The sequence below is a fragment of the Ciconia boyciana genome, chromosome 2, assembly GCF_034638445.1.
Source record: "Ciconia boyciana chromosome 2, ASM3463844v1, whole genome shotgun sequence".
In the NCBI taxonomy this organism is placed as follows: domain Eukaryota; kingdom Metazoa; phylum Chordata; class Aves; order Ciconiiformes; family Ciconiidae; genus Ciconia; species Ciconia boyciana.
In genome coordinates this window covers 150,738,950-150,760,921 of record NC_132935.1, presented here as the reverse complement: position 1 = coordinate 150,760,921, position 21,972 = coordinate 150,738,950, and the positions used below count along the sequence as shown (strand labels likewise).

General features: G+C 39.8%; 1 protein-coding gene and 1 non-coding gene across 2 annotated transcripts; one reads left to right on the top strand and one right to left on the bottom strand.

The window, feature by feature from the left end:
* Positions 1 to 363: 363 nt before the first annotated feature.
* On the top strand, positions 364 to 437 carry TRNAN-GUU (transfer RNA asparagine (anticodon GUU)). Its single transcript has one exon. It is a non-coding gene; the product is annotated as a tRNA-Asn (tRNA).
* Positions 438 to 5,025: 4,588 nt separating this feature from the next.
* RAB18 (RAB18, member RAS oncogene family) lies at positions 5,026 to 21,541 on the bottom strand. The gene is made up of 7 exons (XM_072854518.1): positions 21,261 to 21,541; positions 18,570 to 18,625; positions 11,921 to 11,982; positions 9,912 to 9,984; positions 7,952 to 8,070; positions 7,805 to 7,871; positions 5,026 to 6,285 (listed from the first exon to the last, which is right to left on the bottom strand). The coding sequence occupies exons 1-7, from the start codon at positions 21,326 to 21,328 to the stop codon at positions 6,107 to 6,109; spliced, it is 624 nt and encodes a 207-aa protein (XP_072710619.1). The 5' UTR covers positions 21,329 to 21,541; the 3' UTR covers positions 5,026 to 6,106.
* Positions 21,542 to 21,972: the final 431 nt, after the last annotated feature.

The window sequence follows — 21,972 nt, the reverse complement described above, 5'->3', positions numbered from 1 at the left end:
CAGGGCCTTTCTGTAGCTTTGGCTAGAGAAACAGTGCTATTAACCCACCTCTGAAATACTAGCAGGTGGCCTAGCATGACATGACAACTCCCTCAGGAGAGGAGGGCTTGAGAAGCAGTAAGGAATAGCTACCCTTTTCAAATCAAAAGAATCTCATCTTTCACACCCCACAGGAGGTAACAGCATTTCTTCCCCCCGCCCCCACCTCTTACAATATTCTGACACAGTAACTCTTCAGGTTTGTTGCAGCAACATGCCAGCAGTACTGGTCTGTCACTGTCCAACACACACAACCACCACCATCTGCACTTATTGAACACAATCAAGAATTCAGCTCTTCATGAAGAAGAATGCTGCATATCAGTCTCTGTGGCGCAATCGGTTAGCGCATTCGGCTGTTAACCGAAAGGTTGGTGGTTCGAGCCCACCCAGGGACGAGCTCCCTTTTAAGGGCCGACAGGAACCTCATGAAGCCCAACAAGGAGAAGCACCAAGTCCTGCCCCTGGAGAGGAACCACCCCAGGCACCAGTAGATGCTGGGGGCCACCCATCTGGAAAGCAGCTCAACAGAAAAAGACCTGGGGGTCCTGCTAGACACCAAGCGAACGTAAGCTAGCAAAGGCAGCCAACAGTCTCCTAGGCTGCATTAGAAGGAGCACTGCCAGCAGGTCAAGGGAGGTGATCTTTGCCATCTCCTCAGCACTGGTGAGGCCACACCTGGAGTACTGTATCCAGTTCTGGGCTCTGCAGTACAAGAGAGACATGGACATACTATACTGGAGAGAGTTCAAGGAAGGGTCACCAAGATGATTAAGGGACTAGGGCATCTCTCCCATGAGGAAAGGCTGGAACTGTTCAGCCTGGAGAAAAGAAGGTTAAGGGGGGATCTTATTAACGTATATAAATACCTGAAGTGAGGGTGCAAAGAGGACAGAGCCCAGCTCTTTTCAGTGGTGCCCAGTGACAGGGCCAGAGGCAACAAGCACATGCTGAAGCACAGGAGGTTCCATCTGAACATCAGGAAACACTTTTTTTTACTCTAAGGGTGACTAAGCACTGGAACAGGTTTCCCAAGGAGATTGTGGAGTCTCCCTCCTTGAAGACATTCAAAAGCCATCTGGACATAGTCCCAGGCAACCAGCTCCAGGTGTCCTGGTTTGAGCAGGAGGTTGGACCAGATGACCTCCAGAGGCCCCTTCCAACCTCAACCATTCTGTGATTCAGGATACTGGTCAGGAGAAAAGTTTAAGTCAAATCACATCTAGGCAGATGCAATCTCCGACTTCTGGCACTCTGAGTACCCAATTAATCTAGAACTTGAACTTTGATTTCACACCAAGCTCAGGCATTATCAGTATATAAAGCCCAACTCTTGCTTCCATAGGCATCCTTCCTTCTGTTCTTCTGGATAACACCTGCCCGCGGGCTTTGTACCTTTGTCATATGTACCCTGAATTAAAATAATTATGTTTGAAGCTGATACATAATCTCTAAACAATATAAAAATATATACATTTCTATATAATATCTATTTTTAATATATTATATTGCATTATATATGCATCATATATTCTAATACAGTATATTAACAAAATGTTTTTATTATATTAAATAGTATGTTTACTATATGGCATATTATATAATAATTATATATTTTGTGTATAATGTATTATACACTAAATGTATTATGTATTATTAAAACTGCCTTCACAGTTTGGGTAGTTGCTTCTGCTCTTCCCTAAACCCCAGTTTACAGCTTTGGTCCTAATCCTAAGTAGCAATGAGAAGCTCCAGACCTGGCTATAGTAAAGAACAAGTTTCATACTGTCATGAACATCTTGATAGCCACACTCCCCAGATCAGAAAGTCCAGCCTGACAAGCATTAAGAACTGCGAACCAAGCACTCCTGTCAAAAGGATCCAACCAGAAGACTTGTTCCCAGAACCATGTAAATCCACAGCTGATTATACACAGAAAACACTAGAAAAGTTTCCTTCCAATCATGATTTGACACTTCTATTTTAAGACTTCTTCTAGGTTTTTTTTGTAATCTTCTAAAATAAAGAACTAGAGCCCAAGAGTTCCAGAACTTCACTAGGCATTTTGCTATCGTTGTATGCAAAATGTGCATAGATGCTACAGAAACTAGTAGCATGAGAAAAAAAATCTTCATTAGTTAACCACCACAGCCATTTAAACGCCCTCAGAAAGGACTAGATATTACTCTCACAAAGACAAGGACAAAACTTCTTACTCTTGCATTAAAATCAGCCACGGAATGTAAGCATGCAGTAGTTTGGAAACACACCTTCACAGTTCTTTGCCTGTATAACCCTTCATCAATTTTTAATTAAGGTGTCACAGGTACTCAAGAGCAAGGTATGTGGAAAACTTACAAAAGTTGAAACAGTTTTAACGGAGAGCTTTTTTTCCCCAAAAGCTAATGCTGTTGGAAAGTGACCAGGAAAAACACCTTATATTTTGCCCTTGAAGGCTCAACTAGCTCTGAAAACCAGGCAACGTTTTGTCTGGCAACATGAAAAAACCCTGCTCATACTAATGTTGCTTCTTAACACCTTCATGAAGGACAGCAAGATACTGAAAACTACCACAGGAGCTTTCAACAAGATAGTACATATGGGCTGGATGCAGCATCTTGAACATTTGTATAAATCCTCATAGCTAAATAGCAGCAACTTGTGCTGATCACAACACAGACTGCCCAAGTTTTGCAAGCGTTTGAAAAAATGCATCCAGTTCAGCCTCAAAACATAGAATTACTACACTAAACTACGGGGCAAGATTAGAAGGATTATTGTAGTTCACTGTATACCCTTCAGGTTACTGGCAAACAAAAGTGAAGCAAACAGAGCGGTTGCCACTGTGATATATGATGGCAGCAAGAACGCTGTTTCCTGAAGTTCTGCCACAGTTGATGAGACAGTCATTGCTATTGTTTGGGGACTTACTGAACTCATGTTTTCATTTTAAGACTTACTTTGAGCCAGCTGTTGATCTCATTATTGCAGTAGGAGAACAGGAAAAGTGATGCTGTACTTTGGATAAAAGCCCCACTAGCAATAAAAAAAAAGCATCCTTAAATCTCCACCAGAAGCCTGTCCCACCTCCCTTTTTAAAACAGTGGAAGAAGAAATCCAAGACAAAACCATAAAAACACTTAGTATTCTCAAGTCTAAGTTCAAGAAGATGCAACTGCTGTGCCATATTCTTCCAGGCTAGTGTAAAGACTACAGAAAACTTGTGCCAGCCCCAAGTACTTAACTGCTAGTCAATATTTTTAACATTGACTACAGTGTAAATGAACTGGAAACAACTTCAGTTTTAACTGTCTTTCATGATTATGTAAGATTTCTCAGTTATCTCACTCTGGTTTAGTTTTATAAGAAAATGCTATGTGCCATGGAAATGGATACATTCTCATTACTTGATGAAAAGCAAACAATAGCTATCTCCATTATCCCTCAGCTACCTACTGAGATAGACTGAAGGATCTCTTGTGCATACTTCTCTGACTGCAATACTCAATATTCCACAAAGACATAGGCTTAAATCAGTATGAAGCAGACGTTATGATACAGCTTGCAATAGTTTCAGATATGCTTGCATTACAGCTACAACAGTGAAAGTGCGCTTGGAGATAACGGCAATACAATTCTGACCTGCAAAGAAGAAAAACAACTTTGAAAGCATGGGAACAATCTTATTTGAAAGACTGCAACTTCCCTCCACCCCGCCCCCCCACAAAAAAAAGGAGAGAGAAAGAGGAAGGATTTAAAAAAAAAAAACACAAAACCAAAACCTAGCAGAGTAAGAGTAACTGATGCTAAATTTGCTCTAACAAATACTGGAAGCACAGGAACCCGCCCCTCCAGTACACAGCTTCTTGACAGAAGAATGAGGAAAGGTGGTGAGACTCTAGGAAAAGCTATTCCTCAGGGACATAATCAAACATGCTTAAAAGATGAAAAAGATAGAAGAGCTAGCTGCAAGTCAATTAGAAAACATCTGCTTTAAAAAAAAATAGCTGTCTAACTGCTCTCAGTCTCACTAAATATGCTGTTTCAGACTACTCCCCTCAAAAATTTTGCAGAGAAAGAGGGAGCAAATGACTTTTTTGCAGAACAATACCCACTATTCAGAGTGCCCTGCAGTTCCTCTCTTTGACAAGAGCTGTCAGATCTGGCAAAGGCAGAATGAAAGATGAATCCAGGTCCTGTGATAAAAGGACCTTTCGTGAGAAACTGAAAAATAAGTCTCTTCTCAACACAGGGATGCACCCAGACTAGGGGGAAAACAGGTATGGAAATAAATTACAGGCATCTGCCAGCATTATGATACTTGCCAAATATTACTGAAATAACACTAAAATAATTGTTATTCAGAGTTTTAATGTTCCTACAAGTTTCCTCTACTGCTAGCCTACAAAAACCAGAAATCCTTTGACCTCAATGCTAAAAAACAAGATTTGCTCAGCCCACATATTCTGCATGAAACAGTAATACAAATCTAACATTTTAATACAATATGTACGTATATTTAATATTAGTCACATTTACATATTTAAATTATCCTACTACATTAACAATACTATAGATACAATATTTGGTAAAAACTAGCATGGTTAAGTTTTCAAATCTTGGTACTGTTTTCTAGCAAGTGTAAAACAGAATAGAAAACAAAGTTTCCATGTGAAGAATAAAGTGTATTTTAACAGAAGCAGCCACGACCTGCTGCAAAATACAGATCATGTATGCTGACATTCACACAAAACCTTGCAGTAAGAAAAGGTTCCATCATCACTATATTTACAAGAAACTGCCCAATAGTTCAGTTACCGATTGCACTATAGTGATTATTAAAAAAAACAACCCAAAATACAACATAGAATCCTTGTCTTGTCCTTCAGAAATAGAAATAATTTGTCTGTAAGAAGTGACCTTGTTTAAACTGTATGTGCTAGAAAATATACAACTCTACAATAGGAAGAGGTTAGAAAAGTTGAATACTGTGGAAAAAAAATTTATTAGTCTAGACAAGTCTTCTGAAACAAACCATTGGCTTTGATACAGTAAATTCAAGTGAATACTCATTGCAATAGTATTTTTCCATACAGAGATCAAGAAGCCCTATAGCTTCCCACTTAGTGTTTGTGACAGGAAGTTTTATTTCTGAACAAGTAGCCGCACAAAGCAGACATGTGATAGAGATCTTCACAGCCACAGTGAGCTACACTTCAAGATAAACTTATATTACAAACATTTCGGAAAATTAGGCATCCGTACTGAAGTGTGGCAAATTGATTCACATTGAAAGAACAAGATGTCATTTAGACACCTTGCCAAAAATGAAGACTTTCTACAGCAAGTCTAGAGCAGACCGCATCATAAAAACCTAGAGTGCAAGAGTACCATAAATTTAGTATATAAATATCACAGGATTAAAACTCCAGTTAAGCCATCAACTGAAGTGATGATTAAAAAGAAAAAAGGGCGTTCCCCAGCTTTGCAAAGGAAGCTTTCAAAGCATCTCTTCAAGAAGGTGCCGATACCAACTATGGCCTGTGCCAATTTGTATTTTAGACAGCTCTGCTGAAAGACAAAAACTTAGCAGATTTGTCCAAGAACTATATAATTTTGCTGTTTTTAATTCCATAAGAAAGCATTTACTAGAAGAAATGAAATGTAACATTTATAGCTCACACTGTTTTCAAGATCTGTGCACACTATATAGTTCTATAACTTCAAGAGTATTTAAAAATAAGACAGAGCAGACAATGCAGTAACGTGTTAGATGGATTTGTTTAGAACAGTTACATGATGAATGTATAGTGTCATAAAATTTTTAGTGCATTTGTTCTTACACATTATTTATGCTACTTATAAAAACCTGAAGATTGCAAATTGGGCATGCTTACCATAACATTTTCAAACTCGGAAAGCTGCAGAACATTTTTCCTACAAGTGTTCACTGCCGTGAAAACAAATATGTGCAAACTGCAAGGTCCCTAAAAATAGCATTTAACGAATTTATGTACAGAGATGTCACTATCTGTTTTAACGATGCAAAGAATAAGCTTCCCAAAGTTTATAACATAGAACAATATCCACCACATGCTCCTCCTCCTCCATATCCTTCTTCCTTGTTTGATAACTTTACACCTCTGTTTTGGCTCTCACTCTCCCACAGTCCAGGAGTCTGAATGATTTTTTCAACAAGTTCTTCAAAGGCACACTGTACACCATCACATGTCTTTGCACTTGCCTCTGGAGAAGGGACACAAGAAGTCAAGTGTTAGCATAGCTTCCAGTAACTTTAGTATTTCTCTTTCAGTTAAGTCTCAACCTACAACCTAGACTTACTTCTACAATATACTCTATAATAACATAGCAGTGTCAAAATTAGCAGATGTGAAGATTTCTGTCACCACATAAGGCAAGCACCTCAAAAGACCCTTTAATAGAAGAGCTTCCAAGCTGAATGTCACTAGAATATATGGAGACAGCTACAGCTTAGCTTAGCTTTATTTTTCTGTGGAAAGCACTTCAGTAAGAAGAAAGGAGGGCTCTACTAACTTAAGATCTCTCAAACCTGGTTGCTGTTCTGTGTTTCAGTTCTGTACATCAGTCAGAACTGCAGTACCACCATACTGTAAGAAGCAAGGATCCATACTGTAGGATTCTGCATCAGCCTCCATCATACAACTCATCTGATAAAAAGCAATAAGGGATCTCATTTCTTCCACAGTTAGCAGAATTCTAGGTAATTTCAATCAGGAGCCTTACTTTGGCTAAGCCCAAGAAATTTGCTCACCAGGCATATTATGAGAGCAACAGATACCATCTGAAACTGTTCAGTCTCACTAGGGCTTGCACTGTATTCTACACAGCCATGCAGATACTTAGCATATGTAGTACACAGATATATATATATTTAGTTATAGTTTAATTTTCATGTTTCTTTTCATCTTCCATGCACTTAACAGCTTGTGCCTTAGCTTCGAACTTGTATTTCCACATCTGACACTGTAGCCAAAAGGAAACACAGCAAGGTACTAGACAAAGATATGTCATTAGTCAGAGATGGGAACATAAGGCTAAGTACAGGAAATGTCAATGAACTGCTTTGCTGCTGGAGTCATCCTAAGGTAATCCCTGCGGATACTTAAACGAAACATGTAATAAACTTATGCATAAAGAATCACTTCACCACCCACTTTAATTTATCATTACAAGGCTTTGCCTACAAGGCCCATCTCATTTTGCAGCAAGATGAGACCAACATATTTGCTCCAGTCACGATTTAGTCATTATTCAATCCCACCCACCATTTTTAAGTTAATTATATTCCTACCTATTTTTACATCCCAGTTCTAATACAGATTTCTGTCAAGTGCCAGCTCTTTTGCTACACTGAAAGCCGTCCACTAGTACCAGTTTTCCCTCTTTCATTTTGCTTCTGTTATTAATTTAGCAAGTAGGCTGGGAAAAGAAATCAGACAAAACCCCAAACCTAAAACAAGTTTTGTCAGACTACAGTAGAGCTTGTATTCCACCCTTAATCCTTATGCATTTCAGTACACTCATCCACAGTTAGAATAGATATCTGGATCTATTTAGGGACAATTTTAAAAAAGACAGCAATACCTATTATCTTTGTACTGACTGCAGCTGAGAAATACCCTCAATTGGATTGTACGTATAGAGACTATCAGTCTTATGGAAGCAGTACTTTTCATTATGTAACAAAAATCAAGTAAGATCTCTGCAAATATCTATAACATACCTATGAACAATGTGGAATGTTTCCTTGCAAATTTGAGACCTTCATTTCTGTCAACTTCACGGTTTTCCTATAATAAGACATAGCATTAATACGCATTATTAACAAAATACACCAACAGATTACTTACTGCAGTTGAATTCAGTTTACCTTATCAATCTTGTTTCCAACTAGCATTTTCACTATGTCATTCTTTGTGCAGTATGTTTCCAGTTCATTTAACCAGTTATCCAGCTTGACAAAAGTATCTCTTCTCGTGACATCATAAACTGAAAGATATTAGCAATATTATTTCCACAATTTTTTTCCAAATACAGCTTACTTTACAAAAGGAGCAAAAATTATGGCTTTTTGAATTTGAAAACTTATTAGATTCCCAAGAATTCCAGTTTACTTACTTTCCAATTCCAACTTACAAGACAACAATTGGAAAAAAGTTGAATATCCACCAGCTCAAATCACTGATGATACTAATGCAAAGCAACTCTATGATTCAGTCATCTACTGTTCTCAGACTAATTTACATGGAGACATCCTAGCTTACAGGCTAGAAACCATCATTCTCCAAAGAGTTCTACACTTGCAGACCTCTCATGTAGGATACTTACTAACATCACTACACAAAAGATATGCAAAGAGGATGGCATGACCTTTTGCACTGAGTGAATTAGTGATAATTAAGATTTGTATAACACTGCTGCTATGCTACTGATTTAACCAAAGTGTAAACTGATCACCAAATCCTCACAAATACCAGTGAACCACTGAATTTTCAGCATTTTAGTGTTTCAAACTATTTAGCATTTGTGTGAGATATATGTAATATAATAAGCCATGCTAGGAGCAGAAAGGGCAGACAAAAAGCAGACCTTGTTAAATCCAAAATCTGCCACCCAGTGACAATAGCTGCCATTTCAAGCTATGAAAGTATTTTTTCCTTCATTCTCACATCCCATGTGCAGACAGGCATAAACAATTGGTATCAATCAAATCTATAGCTTGGCTTGCATGAACAACCTTATTTATAGCAAGTCATTTAACAAAGAAATAGCCAAGAGAAGATTATTAAATAAAATGAGAGCGCAAATCTCAACAGCAGAACTTTCTAGCTCCCAAACAGTGCTTGCTTACTTTTACAGCTTTCAACAGTAAGTGGCAGGTTCAGTGCCAGAAACTAACTGACTTGACAAGACATGCCTTGACAGCATCTTCCTATACCAGAAAGACAATGCAACTCAGACTTGGGAAACAGTACATACAAAACAAAACCTACCAGGAAGTCTCATGACAGAGGTTGTTCCAAGTTAAACAATTTAACTGGACACAATAACTTACCAAGAATCTCTCAAGTCAGATAAGTCAGATACAAGTTCAAAAAAAATTAAACTTACTTCCCTGCCCTTACTTTAGTTAGCTCCTCAATTCTAGCAGTGGAGAAGCAGAACTTCAGAGCCCAGTGCCTAGTTAACAGGTTTCCATATACAAAAGAAAAGCAAAAGAGACTTCACTGTGAAGTTGCAATTATGGGTTTTGGCCTGGGTTTCTCCCACACAGATTGATGATTTTTATGCTTCCAGCTAGTCTTTTTTAAGTGATTCTGACTGTGTAACATCTCATCAGTATGGAGACACAAACAGCAAAAAACCCCAGCCAGACTCTACAGTGTTTATATTAATTTAATTAAGAAAAAGGAATAGGAAGAAGAAAAAGGGAAAGCTGTATACATCCTGATACAGAAAGAATACACTGAGAAGAGAAAAATCTTAATTTTATTTTATTTTTTAGTCTGGGCTTAGTTAAGCACAGGCAAAAACCAAAATAAAAGGCAAATTCCTGGCAGCACAGGGCCAGCTCCAAGCTATCCTTTCAAACAGCAGTAGCTTTTAATCTCATGCAAAAATCAGTGGTTCTCAGACCAGTGACAATGACTACATGAGAAAGAGGTCAGACAAAAAAAATTCAAGATCCTTTAATGTAGGAGTTGTTCAACACAGATACAATGATTTTTAATATCAACTAGATATTACAGAAACATTATATGAGTTTGTGTAACCCCAATGCATGAGAAAACCACAAACTTATTCAAAATAGCATGCAAAGCCATACTTACCTAGGATAACACCTTGTGCACCTCTGTAGTAACTGGGTGTTAATGTTCTGAACCGCTCCTGACCTGCGGTATCCTAAAAAGCCATTCAGAAAATTTCATTATGCAGAATTTGAGCAGAATCTAGTTCAGCTCTCAGGTATTCTCCTTCTAATGAACATAAAAAATAAGATTCAAAGTATATTCAACTACCAGATTAACTGAGTTTATACCCTTCCCTGCTGTTTTACTGCACATTAACTTTGAGATTTTATGTAGTGTGTCCTGGGAAACACCTTTAAACTGTTAGGTGTAGTAAATAACTGGACTATAAAGCAATAAGATAGCCATTTCTGCAGAAACATTTGTTCTGCAGCTAGTACAACAGCAACCAGCAAGAAAGAAGCATAGCTGCAGTACTAAGATTTTGTAACAAGCATCAAAACCCATGGCAAAAAACCTAGTTCCCTCACTTCAATCACCTCAGTCCAATTAAATTTGATTCAGTGCCAGGGTAAGTGCATTTAACATGCTATGACAGAGCACAAGAAATAAGCCAGAGGTTTTTCTGTTTTTAAGTAAACTTGAATTTACATCCTCAAATTTAAAGTGTCAACAGCTCTGCAAAAAACCCCAAATATTAGAATGCTATTTTCTTATCAGAGATTAAGTTATAGTGCACACCTATTGCAGACTTTATGCATAGAAGATTTAAATAATTTCATCCAAGTTACCCCAGGTTAGAAGTGACACATGAAACACTGTGGATTCAAAACTGTTCCCCGCCAAAGAACCTGAATAACTGAACTTCCAACAGTCAATCCCACACATCTCAGACTGGTTTTGTGTCTCCTTTACAAGCTTTTCTTTTCCAGTTTACCTCAGGATTATTTCTTCATATTCACCAATATGAAAGAAGATAAACCCTAAGTTAGTCCTATGTAATATCTTCCATCACATGATCACTCATCATTTTGCTATCAGTCTGTTTTTCCTCCTATATGTCTATTTGTCTGTCAAGTTGTTGCAGTTATTTTCCTTGTCAAACCCATTTATTTTAGTGATGATTACTACTGTCACACTAAGACATAAATCCTGTTTGTTAGTCGAGATATGAAACACCCGCAAAGCAACAGAAGTATTGCAATATATATTTCATGTTCCACTACTACTTCCGAAGGAAGTAAAGGTCAGGTATCTTGCTTATACGAGAAACAAGGTTTTATTCTTGCTCGCTACAAGAAGTCACAATTGGGTCTGAATATTCAAAAGGTGCTTCAAGTCACATAAGTGCAGAGGCTGGTTTGCAGAATAGAGAATGTTTAAAAAAAGCTTGGATGTACTTTTTCTTTCTTTACTTGCCATGAATTTAGAAGTTCTACTTTTAACTAGAGTAGATGTTGAACACTAAGGCTAAGATTACTAACACTGCCTCTCCCTCTTTCAGCTGCATCTGCTACAAGTAACAAAGACTTTTATAGGCTCAAGGTATGAGGGCTATGAAGTTTTTAGGCTAAAAATTGCTTTGAGAGGTAACATTTGAGCATAAATTGAGCATATAACCATAATTCTTAACCTATTAATAGACAACTAAATTTTGCCTGAAACATTTAGGTTACGTGCACCCTTTTAAAACCTGTCAAGTACAGACAAGAACGACGTATACAGGGAAGTCTCAGATTAGTGAGGGCTAACTCTTTAGAAGTTAAACAATTAATTACTCAAAAAAATCTAGGAATGGCCACATTCACAGTTTTAAAGTCCAATTGATTTAGTACCATTTTATTCCTCCTTTTCTCTACTTCTATCCCAACCAGACCTGGCATCAGTGCTGCAGAAGCTCACAGGCAACAGATCTGCCCCATCAGCCAGTTTCCCCACAGTTCATTCCACCTTCTGAATGGTTCAGTATTAACCTCCCACTCCTCCAAATCGTCTCCATGTTAAATAGAAAAGGATCCTCTACAAACTGTACATTATACAAGCCATCACTATTCCTAAAGCAATACATTAAGAACTCAGGAGACACTTACCCATATCGCCAGTTTAGCTTTGTTTCCATCAACTGAAATAGTTTTCACCTTGAAGTCCACACCTAGAGGAAGAAAAATATTTTAGTTCTTCAAACATACTACAGCTATTTTTGAAAGAAAGAGTAAAGAGAAAAGAAAAAAAAACCAAACTCAGAAAACAAGTTGTGAGGAGCAGGAAGAGTAAGTTTCATTAGCTATTTATGAACCTTGCTCAAAACTCAAGGTTTTGTTGCTGAAAGGCTTTTGCAAAAGCCTACGGGCCTTTTAAGCCATTGAGTCAAAATATTTTATGGAAGTAAGGCAAATACTACACTTCCTGTATTAAAGCACATATTCCAGGACAAATATTCAAGTTTATAATTCAAATGGATTAACTTTCTATTCATTACTCATACATGTGTTCTCCCCGAGTACGTCCATGGTCTTGAGGAATTTTCAAAACACTACTTTCAAAATAAAGAAGGAAGCTGCATTCAGGTAGCTATTTGCTCTGTTTCCCTCTCTCAAATAATCTGACCAAGTCCCATCAAGGGGATCATGCGGAGGTAAACCGATATAGACAGAGACTCATCTACTACATGATCACTATCCTGTAAGAAATAATGTTAAATGACAGTAATTCCTCTAACAAACATGTCAAATAAGCTCTGGGTTATTTGAACACACAGTGTATCTCTTACAGGGATTCCAGCAGCATCAGGGACTCACCAATACCATGCTCAGTGACCGAGACTAAAACAGGCAACATGGTAACAGTTCCGCTGTTGATGACAGTCATCTACCTCAATATCTGACAACTCCCCCCGCCTTTTTTTTTTTTTTTTTAAATACACAGGAACTAGCAGCCTATCACTTGCCTAAGGACAAGCTGCACAAAACTCAAGCCAAGGAGAACAAGATCTTAATGACTGTGCAAATTTAAACGATAGAGCAACGTGCATCAGTTTGAGAGGCTGGGTACAGTTATGATCTATTTGGCTGTAATTTAATCCTTAAGTTACCAATAGCAAGTAACTGGAAGTATGTTTAAATTATTTTGGAGTGACTCTCACTCCCCACCAGGCAGCAGCCCTGAAACGAAGGAGTAGGGTGGAAAGTTGATACCTTTATAAGAACAACTTTCAAGCGTTACAGCAAACATTTTGCACTTCGACTTAAAATGGTAGTCATCGTACTTGCTACAAGAATAATAATTTCTGTTTTAACTATTCTAACACAAAATGTTTAAGTAGGGCCTCATGATAAGTGTGCTGCACTTATATTCCCAAGACCATGCAGATTACAAACGAGTGCTGCACTTATATTCCCAAGACCATGCAGATTACAAACGAGTGCAAACAGCTGCCAAAATATGTTCGATTTACAAAGTCACAGAGAAACTCCACATTGCAAGAAGATTTACGACTTCATTGCAACTGAGGTTTAAAAGAGCTTTATTTAAAAAAAAAAAAAAGACACACAATTTTTATTCCATTGTTTCACAGCTTCAGCTCACTAGTGTTCCCTGAAGTGTCAAGTCATTTTCAGACTATATTCTGCCCTGGAATAAACCCATACTCTTTATTTCAAGCAAAATTTTGCCGAAGTACATTAACTTTTGCAGTAACTGAACAGAACTCCATTTTTTCAGGGACTAAGACTCTTATTCCCTAACTTAGCAGTAATATAACGCTCCATGGCATGCACAAGGATGGTACATTATTCCAGAGTTATGTTCACAGAAAAGAACAGTTACTATTAATTTTGTTTTAAACACCAATTCTTAGAACTTTGCCTCGTTCATAGAAGATTGCTATGCTAGCAAGTTGACTCAAATTGATCCTAAGGAACATCCTGTCCTGCCAATTTTTCAGCACTCAGCAGTAACTTTTAGACTAATAGAATCTCTTCTTCCACTGTAATTGCGTATTTCTTTCCCTAAACTGTAAAAATCACCATTGCTCAGCCAGGATGTCCAACAGCTCACAGCATATTCTTTTATCCATTAGTCTGACATCAAAACCTGTAACTGTAGATATTACAAGTCTATCAGATACTTAATGTAACAAATCAAAAGTACATCATAGTAGTTTCAAGAAGGAACACTTTTCTTCCTTAGGACAAATGTATTATGTGTACTTTGAAGCCACAGGATGCTTCTCCCATTCAGTAAACAGGTTCAGCATCTTGTGCCTGCACAGTTCTGCAATTTTCAATGGAAAGTGCATATACACCTTCATGTTAGCCTTGTTGCTGGCTTAAAATTAAAAGATAATGCTTTAAATTCTGCATGAGCAATGCAAGTAAATTAAGAAACTAAAATAGTGAATAAATCCCATGTGTTAGACTGATTGTTGAAAAGCAGAAGTATGAAAATGAACCAATAGCACACCAAACTATAACCTTTAAAGTGATCAAGACATGGCAAATTAATTCTAGTAAACCAAGGGGCTCACCACATACAAAAAGCCAGTTAACAAAAAGAAATCTTTTAAATAACTAGGTTTTTGATTATCAATCTGCCATAAAAGAGGACAAGTAGAAAAAAAATGCAGAGCTCAAGAAAATCTTGTTAAATTGAACAAACATGGTACTTATGTTCCCTAAATACTTCAGTGAAATGCAGATATGTTTGTGTGACAGGTGTCAGTTCTGAGCTTGCAAGAGTGATGCTTCTACCCTTGACAACAGAAAGCTGACAGTGCTTTCCACCATGCCTTGGAAGGCAGCCAGAAGCAAGACAGCACTACTAGACTGTACACCTGTGTCTTGACACCTACCGCCTCAGCACTACACACCAACACACTGTGGACTTACAGTCTGTAAGGAATAGCTCTGTCACCTGTCACAGCATGAGCTGCTCTCACATTTAGGCCAGTATGCCATGCTGTATTTACAGGAAGTGCAAAATCAGCTGGAGTGTATTCTTTGTGTTGTAGGTAACTGACGAGTTGGACAGCTTACTGTTGGAGGGCTCCAACTCCAAGTGCAAGGAAGGCTAAAAAGTTAAGAGACATCAGATCTGTGCAATAAATTACTTCATTTATGAAATAGGGATTGCACTGAAGACTTATGTAGAATCTGTCAAACAAAGAGCAAGCAAGTAAAGACAAGCATGAGCAGTAAGGACATCAGAAAATACTGGGGTATATATAGTCTGGTAAGATCCATGTGACAAAGCCCAGTGAACAAGGTAAGCTCAAGAGAATGCACGGAAGACAGGCAATCTGCTAGGTTGATTAATTGATTAAAACATGATTAATCCAACTGAAGCTACTGAAGTCAAAATATTTGCCCAAGCTTATTCTTCTGAGAATACCACAGGATTTTTACAAAATTCTGAAGAAAACACACCCATACAAAACAGTAGTTTAGGGTTTCATTTAAATTGCACCCAGTAGGTTTATGCAAGCTACGAAGATAACGTATACCTCAACAGGTCACTGCAAGGGACCAGCTGTGCTGCAGCCAAGGCTTTCCCCAGTGTTGTGGTTTTGTGTGCAGTTGTTGTTTATTTTGTTGTTTTGCTTTTTTTTTTTAAACATACAGCATGTTATCTCTTCACTTTCTAATCCAAATTTAAAAATATAGTCACTTTAACCAGTTCAGCAGCCAGTATGTAGATAACATTGAAAGATGACGTTATTTGTAGTCAATCTATTCATTTTGGAAAAGCACCATACTCTGCAGTCTCAACAGGAAAGCCTTAAAATTATTTAAAAACCTCTTCCATCCCCAAACTCAAAACAAAATAGAGCTTAATCAGAAAAAAGAAAAAATCAGCACAAAAAGAAATCCAGGTCAAGACTCAAAGTGTTTTGGCATTTCACCATCTTGCGAGTACCTGAATTGGGCATCTAGGATCTGTCTTCATGCAGCAGGAAACAGTTATCTTTAAGAACTCATTCCAAGTACTGTATCTATACAAACAAGAAATCCTACCCTGAATTCAAAGCTGACATGTTGCTTCTTAGCAATACATTCACCAGAAAAATGGCAATGCCACAGCCTAGTAGTTTAAAAAAAAAGGAAACAAGAAAACAAATAAAAACAACCCAGATTCTGTTCCCCTTCCATTTAAGCAGAAAAAAAAATTAAAAGAATCTGCTATCCCACATGAGTGCTCCACATATCATGCTATACGACTTTCACAATTGGGGTCACAGTAGCTCTACTGCACAATACTACTACAAACATCAGCTAGAGGGGCCTAACAGCTAGGGTGATCTAAGCCAACATTTGCTCAGTTTCTAGAAACTTCCTTTTCCTGCCAAATGATCATGTTCATTCCAAATTAGTATATTTGTTTCAGAACTCAAACTCTATTTGAAGTAATGTTCACATTGAGTACTCTTCCTCCTTTTCCACATCAGAAACAGAGCAGGGTAGGACCTCCCAGTAGATCCTACTACTGGCAGGGTAGGATCTGCCAGTAGTAAACTCTGAGTTGTTGCTATTTAACAGCCAACAATTAGCTACCACACATGTTGTTATGCATTTTGACAAATCCCAAAGAGGAAGAATTCCTTCAGGAAATAATTCCTCAGTTTCTCAAATAGTGCACTGTTGTCAGTTTTTGACATTGGTAAAGCATATTATGTATTGTCCTGGTTTCAGCTGAGATAGAGTTAACTTTCTTTATAGTGCCTGGTATGGGGCTATGTTTTGGATTTGTGCTGAAAACAGTGTTGATAATAGAGATGTTTTAGTTGTTGCTGCACTAGTCAAGGACTTTTCAGCTTCCTGTGCTCTGCCAGGTGCAGAAGAAGCTGGGAGGGGACACAGCCAGGACAATTGATCCAAACTGACCAAAGGGCTATTCCATACCATATGGCGTCATGCTCAGTATATAAAGCTGGGGAAGAAGAAGGAAGGGGGGACATTTGGAGTGATGGCGTTTGTCTTCCCAAGTAACCATTACACATGATGGAGCCCTGCTTTCCTGGGGATGGCTCAACACCTGCCTGCCCATGGGAAGGAGTGAATGAATTCCTTGCTTTGCTTGCGTGCGCGGCTTTTGCTTTACCTATTAGACTGTCTTTATCTCAACCCTCGAGTTTTCTTACTTTTGCTCTTCCGATTCTCTCCCCCATCCCACCAGGGGGGAGTGAGCAAGTGGCTGCGTGGTGCTTAGTTGCTGGCTGGGGCTAAACCATGACATGTATGAACAGCAGAATGAAAAGAAAAAGCCACAATTAAAAAACCCAAAAAAACCCACCCCAGTAAAGATGCCCACACTGAGACCGAACTAGTATATTGGTATCCAAAACATCATGAAAGCTAAAGTAGCTATTCTGCACTGACTTCCTGGCCTCCATGGTTGACATATCAAGAAAGCAACATGATTTGAAGTATATACAGTGCCAAAAGTCTTTAGATTGGAATACAAGATTGCCATCTTCACCACCTCATCTGTTCCATTCCTGTTTCTTTCCACCCTATCCTCCCTCATGAACTGAGGTAGGGCTACTTGCACAAGTTCATTTTTTACAAGCAATGAAATGAAGAAAAATAGGCCATGTTCCTCCCTTTGGCTGCTCAGTGCTTTATAGGAAACAGTACTCCTGTACCTCATTAACATTAATGAAAAATAGATTAATTTATCGACTTCTTAACCAATTACACAGAGCTTTCTTTGTTTACCAACAATTGAACTCAAATAAAAACTTTTATACAAGTCCTTAGCCAGAACTAAGTATCAAAAAAGTTCTTAGCCAGAACTTGTATCAAAAAAAATTTGATACAAGTCCTAAGCCAGAACTGATATAGTCCTTAGCCAGAACTCTTCCTACACAGAAAGTAAAAAATGCAATTGAAATGCATTGTGTGGAAAAGTCATCTCTATTTTCCATTACTTCAGTTATTAATTTGGCGCAGAGCTGCATCACATTCTTAGAAGCACCTACATAGCATATCCTGGGCCACTCTCCTCAGCACAACTGACTTCGCTGTTGGTAGGTACAATACCAACACAGCAATGACACATCACTGTTTTTTTCCCCAGCAGCTCTAGATTCTTGGCTCTCTCCCATTTTTCTGGGGAGTCTAGCTGCCAAGGAACTGATTATTAAGTAGAAGAGAAAAAGCCACATTGTAATTTCTTCCCTATAGAGGAAAAGCAGAAACTACACAGAGCCCCATACACTCTAGTATTGTCAGGAGTTGCAAGAGCTAACATCCCCTACTAAAGAGGGTCTTAAGTCTTGTTAAGATAGCTACTAAGTATCACATTACATAGAACACAAGTTCTGGACAGCAATATTACTATTCAAACAACTTGATAGCTATCTTGCACAGATAAATCAGTAGGAGGCATAAGAGTAGCTCTTACCTTTCCATTTTAGCCTGAAATGCTGGCAAACAGTGAACTGCAGGTTGTTCCACTAGAGTTTTTAAATGCCTATACCTATGACTTTCATCTTCATGGTGAAGGGTGACATTTATATGTGTCTTCCTAGCCAAAGATATATTTTTGCATAAAGGGGACAACTACAGGCCAGTACAGTCGATGCTTTACCAATAAGTGCTGCATGCTAAAACTGTATCCACATCATTCTTTCCTTACAGAGAAGCAGACATGTCTGAACTTCACTGCCACGTAGGCAAGTCTGAACAAACCACGTACTGAAGTTGTATAAATTTTTCAAAGGTAGCATCAGCACATACTTACCAATCGTTGCTGCAAGTTCCGGGTCAAATGTATCATCTGTGAAGCGCAGCAGAAGGCTGATAGGGAGGGAAGAAAAATAAGAGTTACTATTATTGCAGCATATCCGTAGCTTGCCAGAAGCCTACAAATTACAAGTCTGAAAGTAACAGCAAGATCACGTAGCTAAATAAAAACACATCTCATTTTTCCGTAATTTCTCTCCTACAAAAAACAAAGGAAACATGAAAATAATACAGCAGACATGCTCTGCTAGAAGAGCCCAGGCCTCTTCTCTGCCTCTATTACCGAGTATGTCTCTTTGAAAACAAAGTACCACACAAGTTGTCAAGCCAGTTGCCTGAACAGTCACATGGTCTGCTTCTCAAAGCATTTTGCTTCTATCTTATTCTATTTTTGTTCTCCCAGAATTCAGTACAAAATATTTTTTTTGTTTCATATTGCCTCACACAGTATTTCTGCAAGCTTGAGAAGAAAATTCCAAGTCAGCTTTTCACTCCAGAAATAACTCCTTGAATGGGGCACACAGTGGAACAGAAATAAAGATGCAGAAGTTTAAGGGTAGAATTAGCTCACTACTGTTTTACAATTTTGCATCCTTTTGTATGTAAGGACTTTCACACACACAACATCCCCCCCATCCTTTGCTACCAACAGAAGAACAGCTACAACTGAGATTCACCAGCGCATCACACTATAGTAGTAGGGTCCCTCGAAGAAGTGCCCATAATGCCACTGTACTTGTGCCAAATGTAAATATTTTGGCAAGAGACAAAGATTCTCAGCATATGGGTTTTTAAATCACCAGTCTTATGCATCTGTGGCAAGTGTATATTACCATGTGGCAGACAGCTGTTTGCTATGACTGACAGCTTCTATTCATTTCCAGGCTAGAGAAGCAAAACAAAGCCCTATTTATTTTTTGGTCCACCCCCCCGCCCCATTTTTTTCTCCTCTCTTGTCTTTTCGCATGTGAATTTAGCAGCCAAGTCCTTTTTAGCATTTGGACATAGTCCTGCATTGACAGAAAAGTGACTACTGAAATTCCTTTACTTCAGTAAGGCTGGGTGACAACTCTGAAGTTAACCATAGACCAACCTTTTTTTCCTTACTCCAGAACCCCAAAACCAAACGGTAGCTTTATTTTCCAAAGAATAATTAAAATTTTAAAAAATTATAGCACATAGGTACTATAATTTTATTGGTAACTTCAGACAGTTGTATAAGGATGCTATTTAAGAGTAGCTATTTTTAGTTACAGCCAAAATTAGTTTCACTCAAAACAGACAAAATATGGAACCCTCATACTGCCACTAGAATAAAAACATCAGTTTACAAGTCTTGAGTGCTAAGCCCAGCCAACTTCTACTCTCCCCACCTTTCTTTCATATGCAGATATCCTCTTCCACAAAGTACAGCACACTCACAGGGACCAGGTTTAAGACAGCATTTGATTCACAAGTCAGGACTCCAATCACTTACTACACCATGCTAATACAAGTTTAAGATATGACCTTTCCTAGCCAACTAATAAGTGACACAAATTCAGGAATAGCTCAATATTAAGTTCCTGTATCTGAACAACCGAAGTGTTACCGTTTCATAGCAATGTTATTTCCTCTACATAAGCTCTTTCAACAACTTTTCTGATATGAAGAAATAAGCATATAAGTAGGTATACAAAAACATCGTGCATACTATCTGTCTCAGGAAAAATTCTTCCATATGGCCACATATAAAAGAGATGACCTCAACTAAAAGAAATTTGCTCAGATCATGTCTGCCACCAGAGGCCTACTGTACTAGATTATCAATTCAGTAGCTAACTCAAAGGAATGACTGACTCCTTTTAACAAATAAGGGTTTTTTTTTCTAATGAGTGACTTATATGTTATTTAGTGTCATGGTAGAAGACTCAGATTACTGCCACAAAAACATCAAATCTAATATGACTAGTGTGGTACATTCCCAGGTGCCCTCCTGCATTTATATCCCACTTCCTTTGTTAAGATCTATGGCACTAACAAAAAAAGTTAAAGAAAAAAAGTACTAAAAGACAAAAAAAGCTAGCTTAGACAAAAGCCATGAAGAGAGCAGGGAATGGGGGAGCAGAAAATCAACTTGAGAAAGACTATAATTAGTCAGCAGAAGAATCAGTGGTAGAACTACTTCACTGCCTACCCTATATGCCCCTGTCCCGTCCTCCCCCACACCCAATGCTGGGTCACTTGTGACTCTACATGTACATATTACGGACCAGATTAACCCCAAAGTGCTGTGGAGATGTACAAGCGCACCCCTCTTCACACGACACAAGGCTGCACAGGACACAGGGAGGCCCAGATCCCCCTGGCCAGGCCGGCAGAGCTCTGCTTCGTCTCATTTTCCAACTGGGTCAGAGTGACACCAGCTCTCCCCTCCCCGCCGCGGGGCCGGCGGCTGGGGGAGGGCTGCAGAAGAGGCAGGCAGCCCCGCGCAGGGGCAGCCCCTCGCCTGCAGGAGGGCTGGCCGAGAAGGGGCTAGGAAGCTCCCCCCGCGGGGCCTAGCCCTCCTCAGGGCAGGCCGCGCCCAGGCCGGGCGGCCGCTGAGGCAGAAGTGGGGTTGTCCAACGCGGCGCCGCGGGAGACTAGGCCGGGCCCGACCGGTACCCCGCGTCGTGGCAGGAGAGGCCGGGGGAGGCTGGCGCCCCCTCACCTGGACTTGCCGACGCCGCTCTCGCCGATGATGAGGATCTTCAGGGTAGTCAGCACGTCCTCGTCCATCCCGTCAGCGCGCCCGGCCCGGCCCGACACCGACCGACGCTCCCTACCTAGGCTACGGCGGCACCGCCCGCGCCTGCGCGCCCGGCCGCCCCTTTTCACTCGCCCCCTTGCCTTCTGCCCTGCGCATGCGCCTCAGGCGCCTCAGGTGTGCCAGCGGCGGGGGGAGAGGGAGAAAAACAACCCCCGCCCCTGCGGATGGCGCATGCGCAGATGGACGGGAGCCGAGCGGGGAAGGATACGCCCGTGCTGTCAGTGCGCGCGTGCGCACTGGGGCGTTGTCCGTGGGCGCGTGCGCGGCAGGGCGCGGACCTGGGAGGGGCTCGGGCTGAGGGGGCGCCGCCCTGCCTGGCGCCGCCTCTGTCAGGGCCGAGGTGCGCTCCTGCCCGGTGTCCTCTGTGGGGAGGTTGTGTGAGGAGGCTGCTCTTGGGTTTTCAGTTTCTGTTGGCGTCAGGAGTCGGGATCGGTGGAGAAAAGAAACCGGATAAAATTGCAGAGGGGAAGGAGAACGGTCGAGCCGCACAAGGGTAGCTAGCCAGCTCCCTGTGCTGAAGCAAAGCGAGCAGCCACCTCTTGAGGTGAAGAACAGCTAGTCAGGAACCCACCACCAAAAAAATGGACTCGTTTGATCACAACCCCCCCTATGT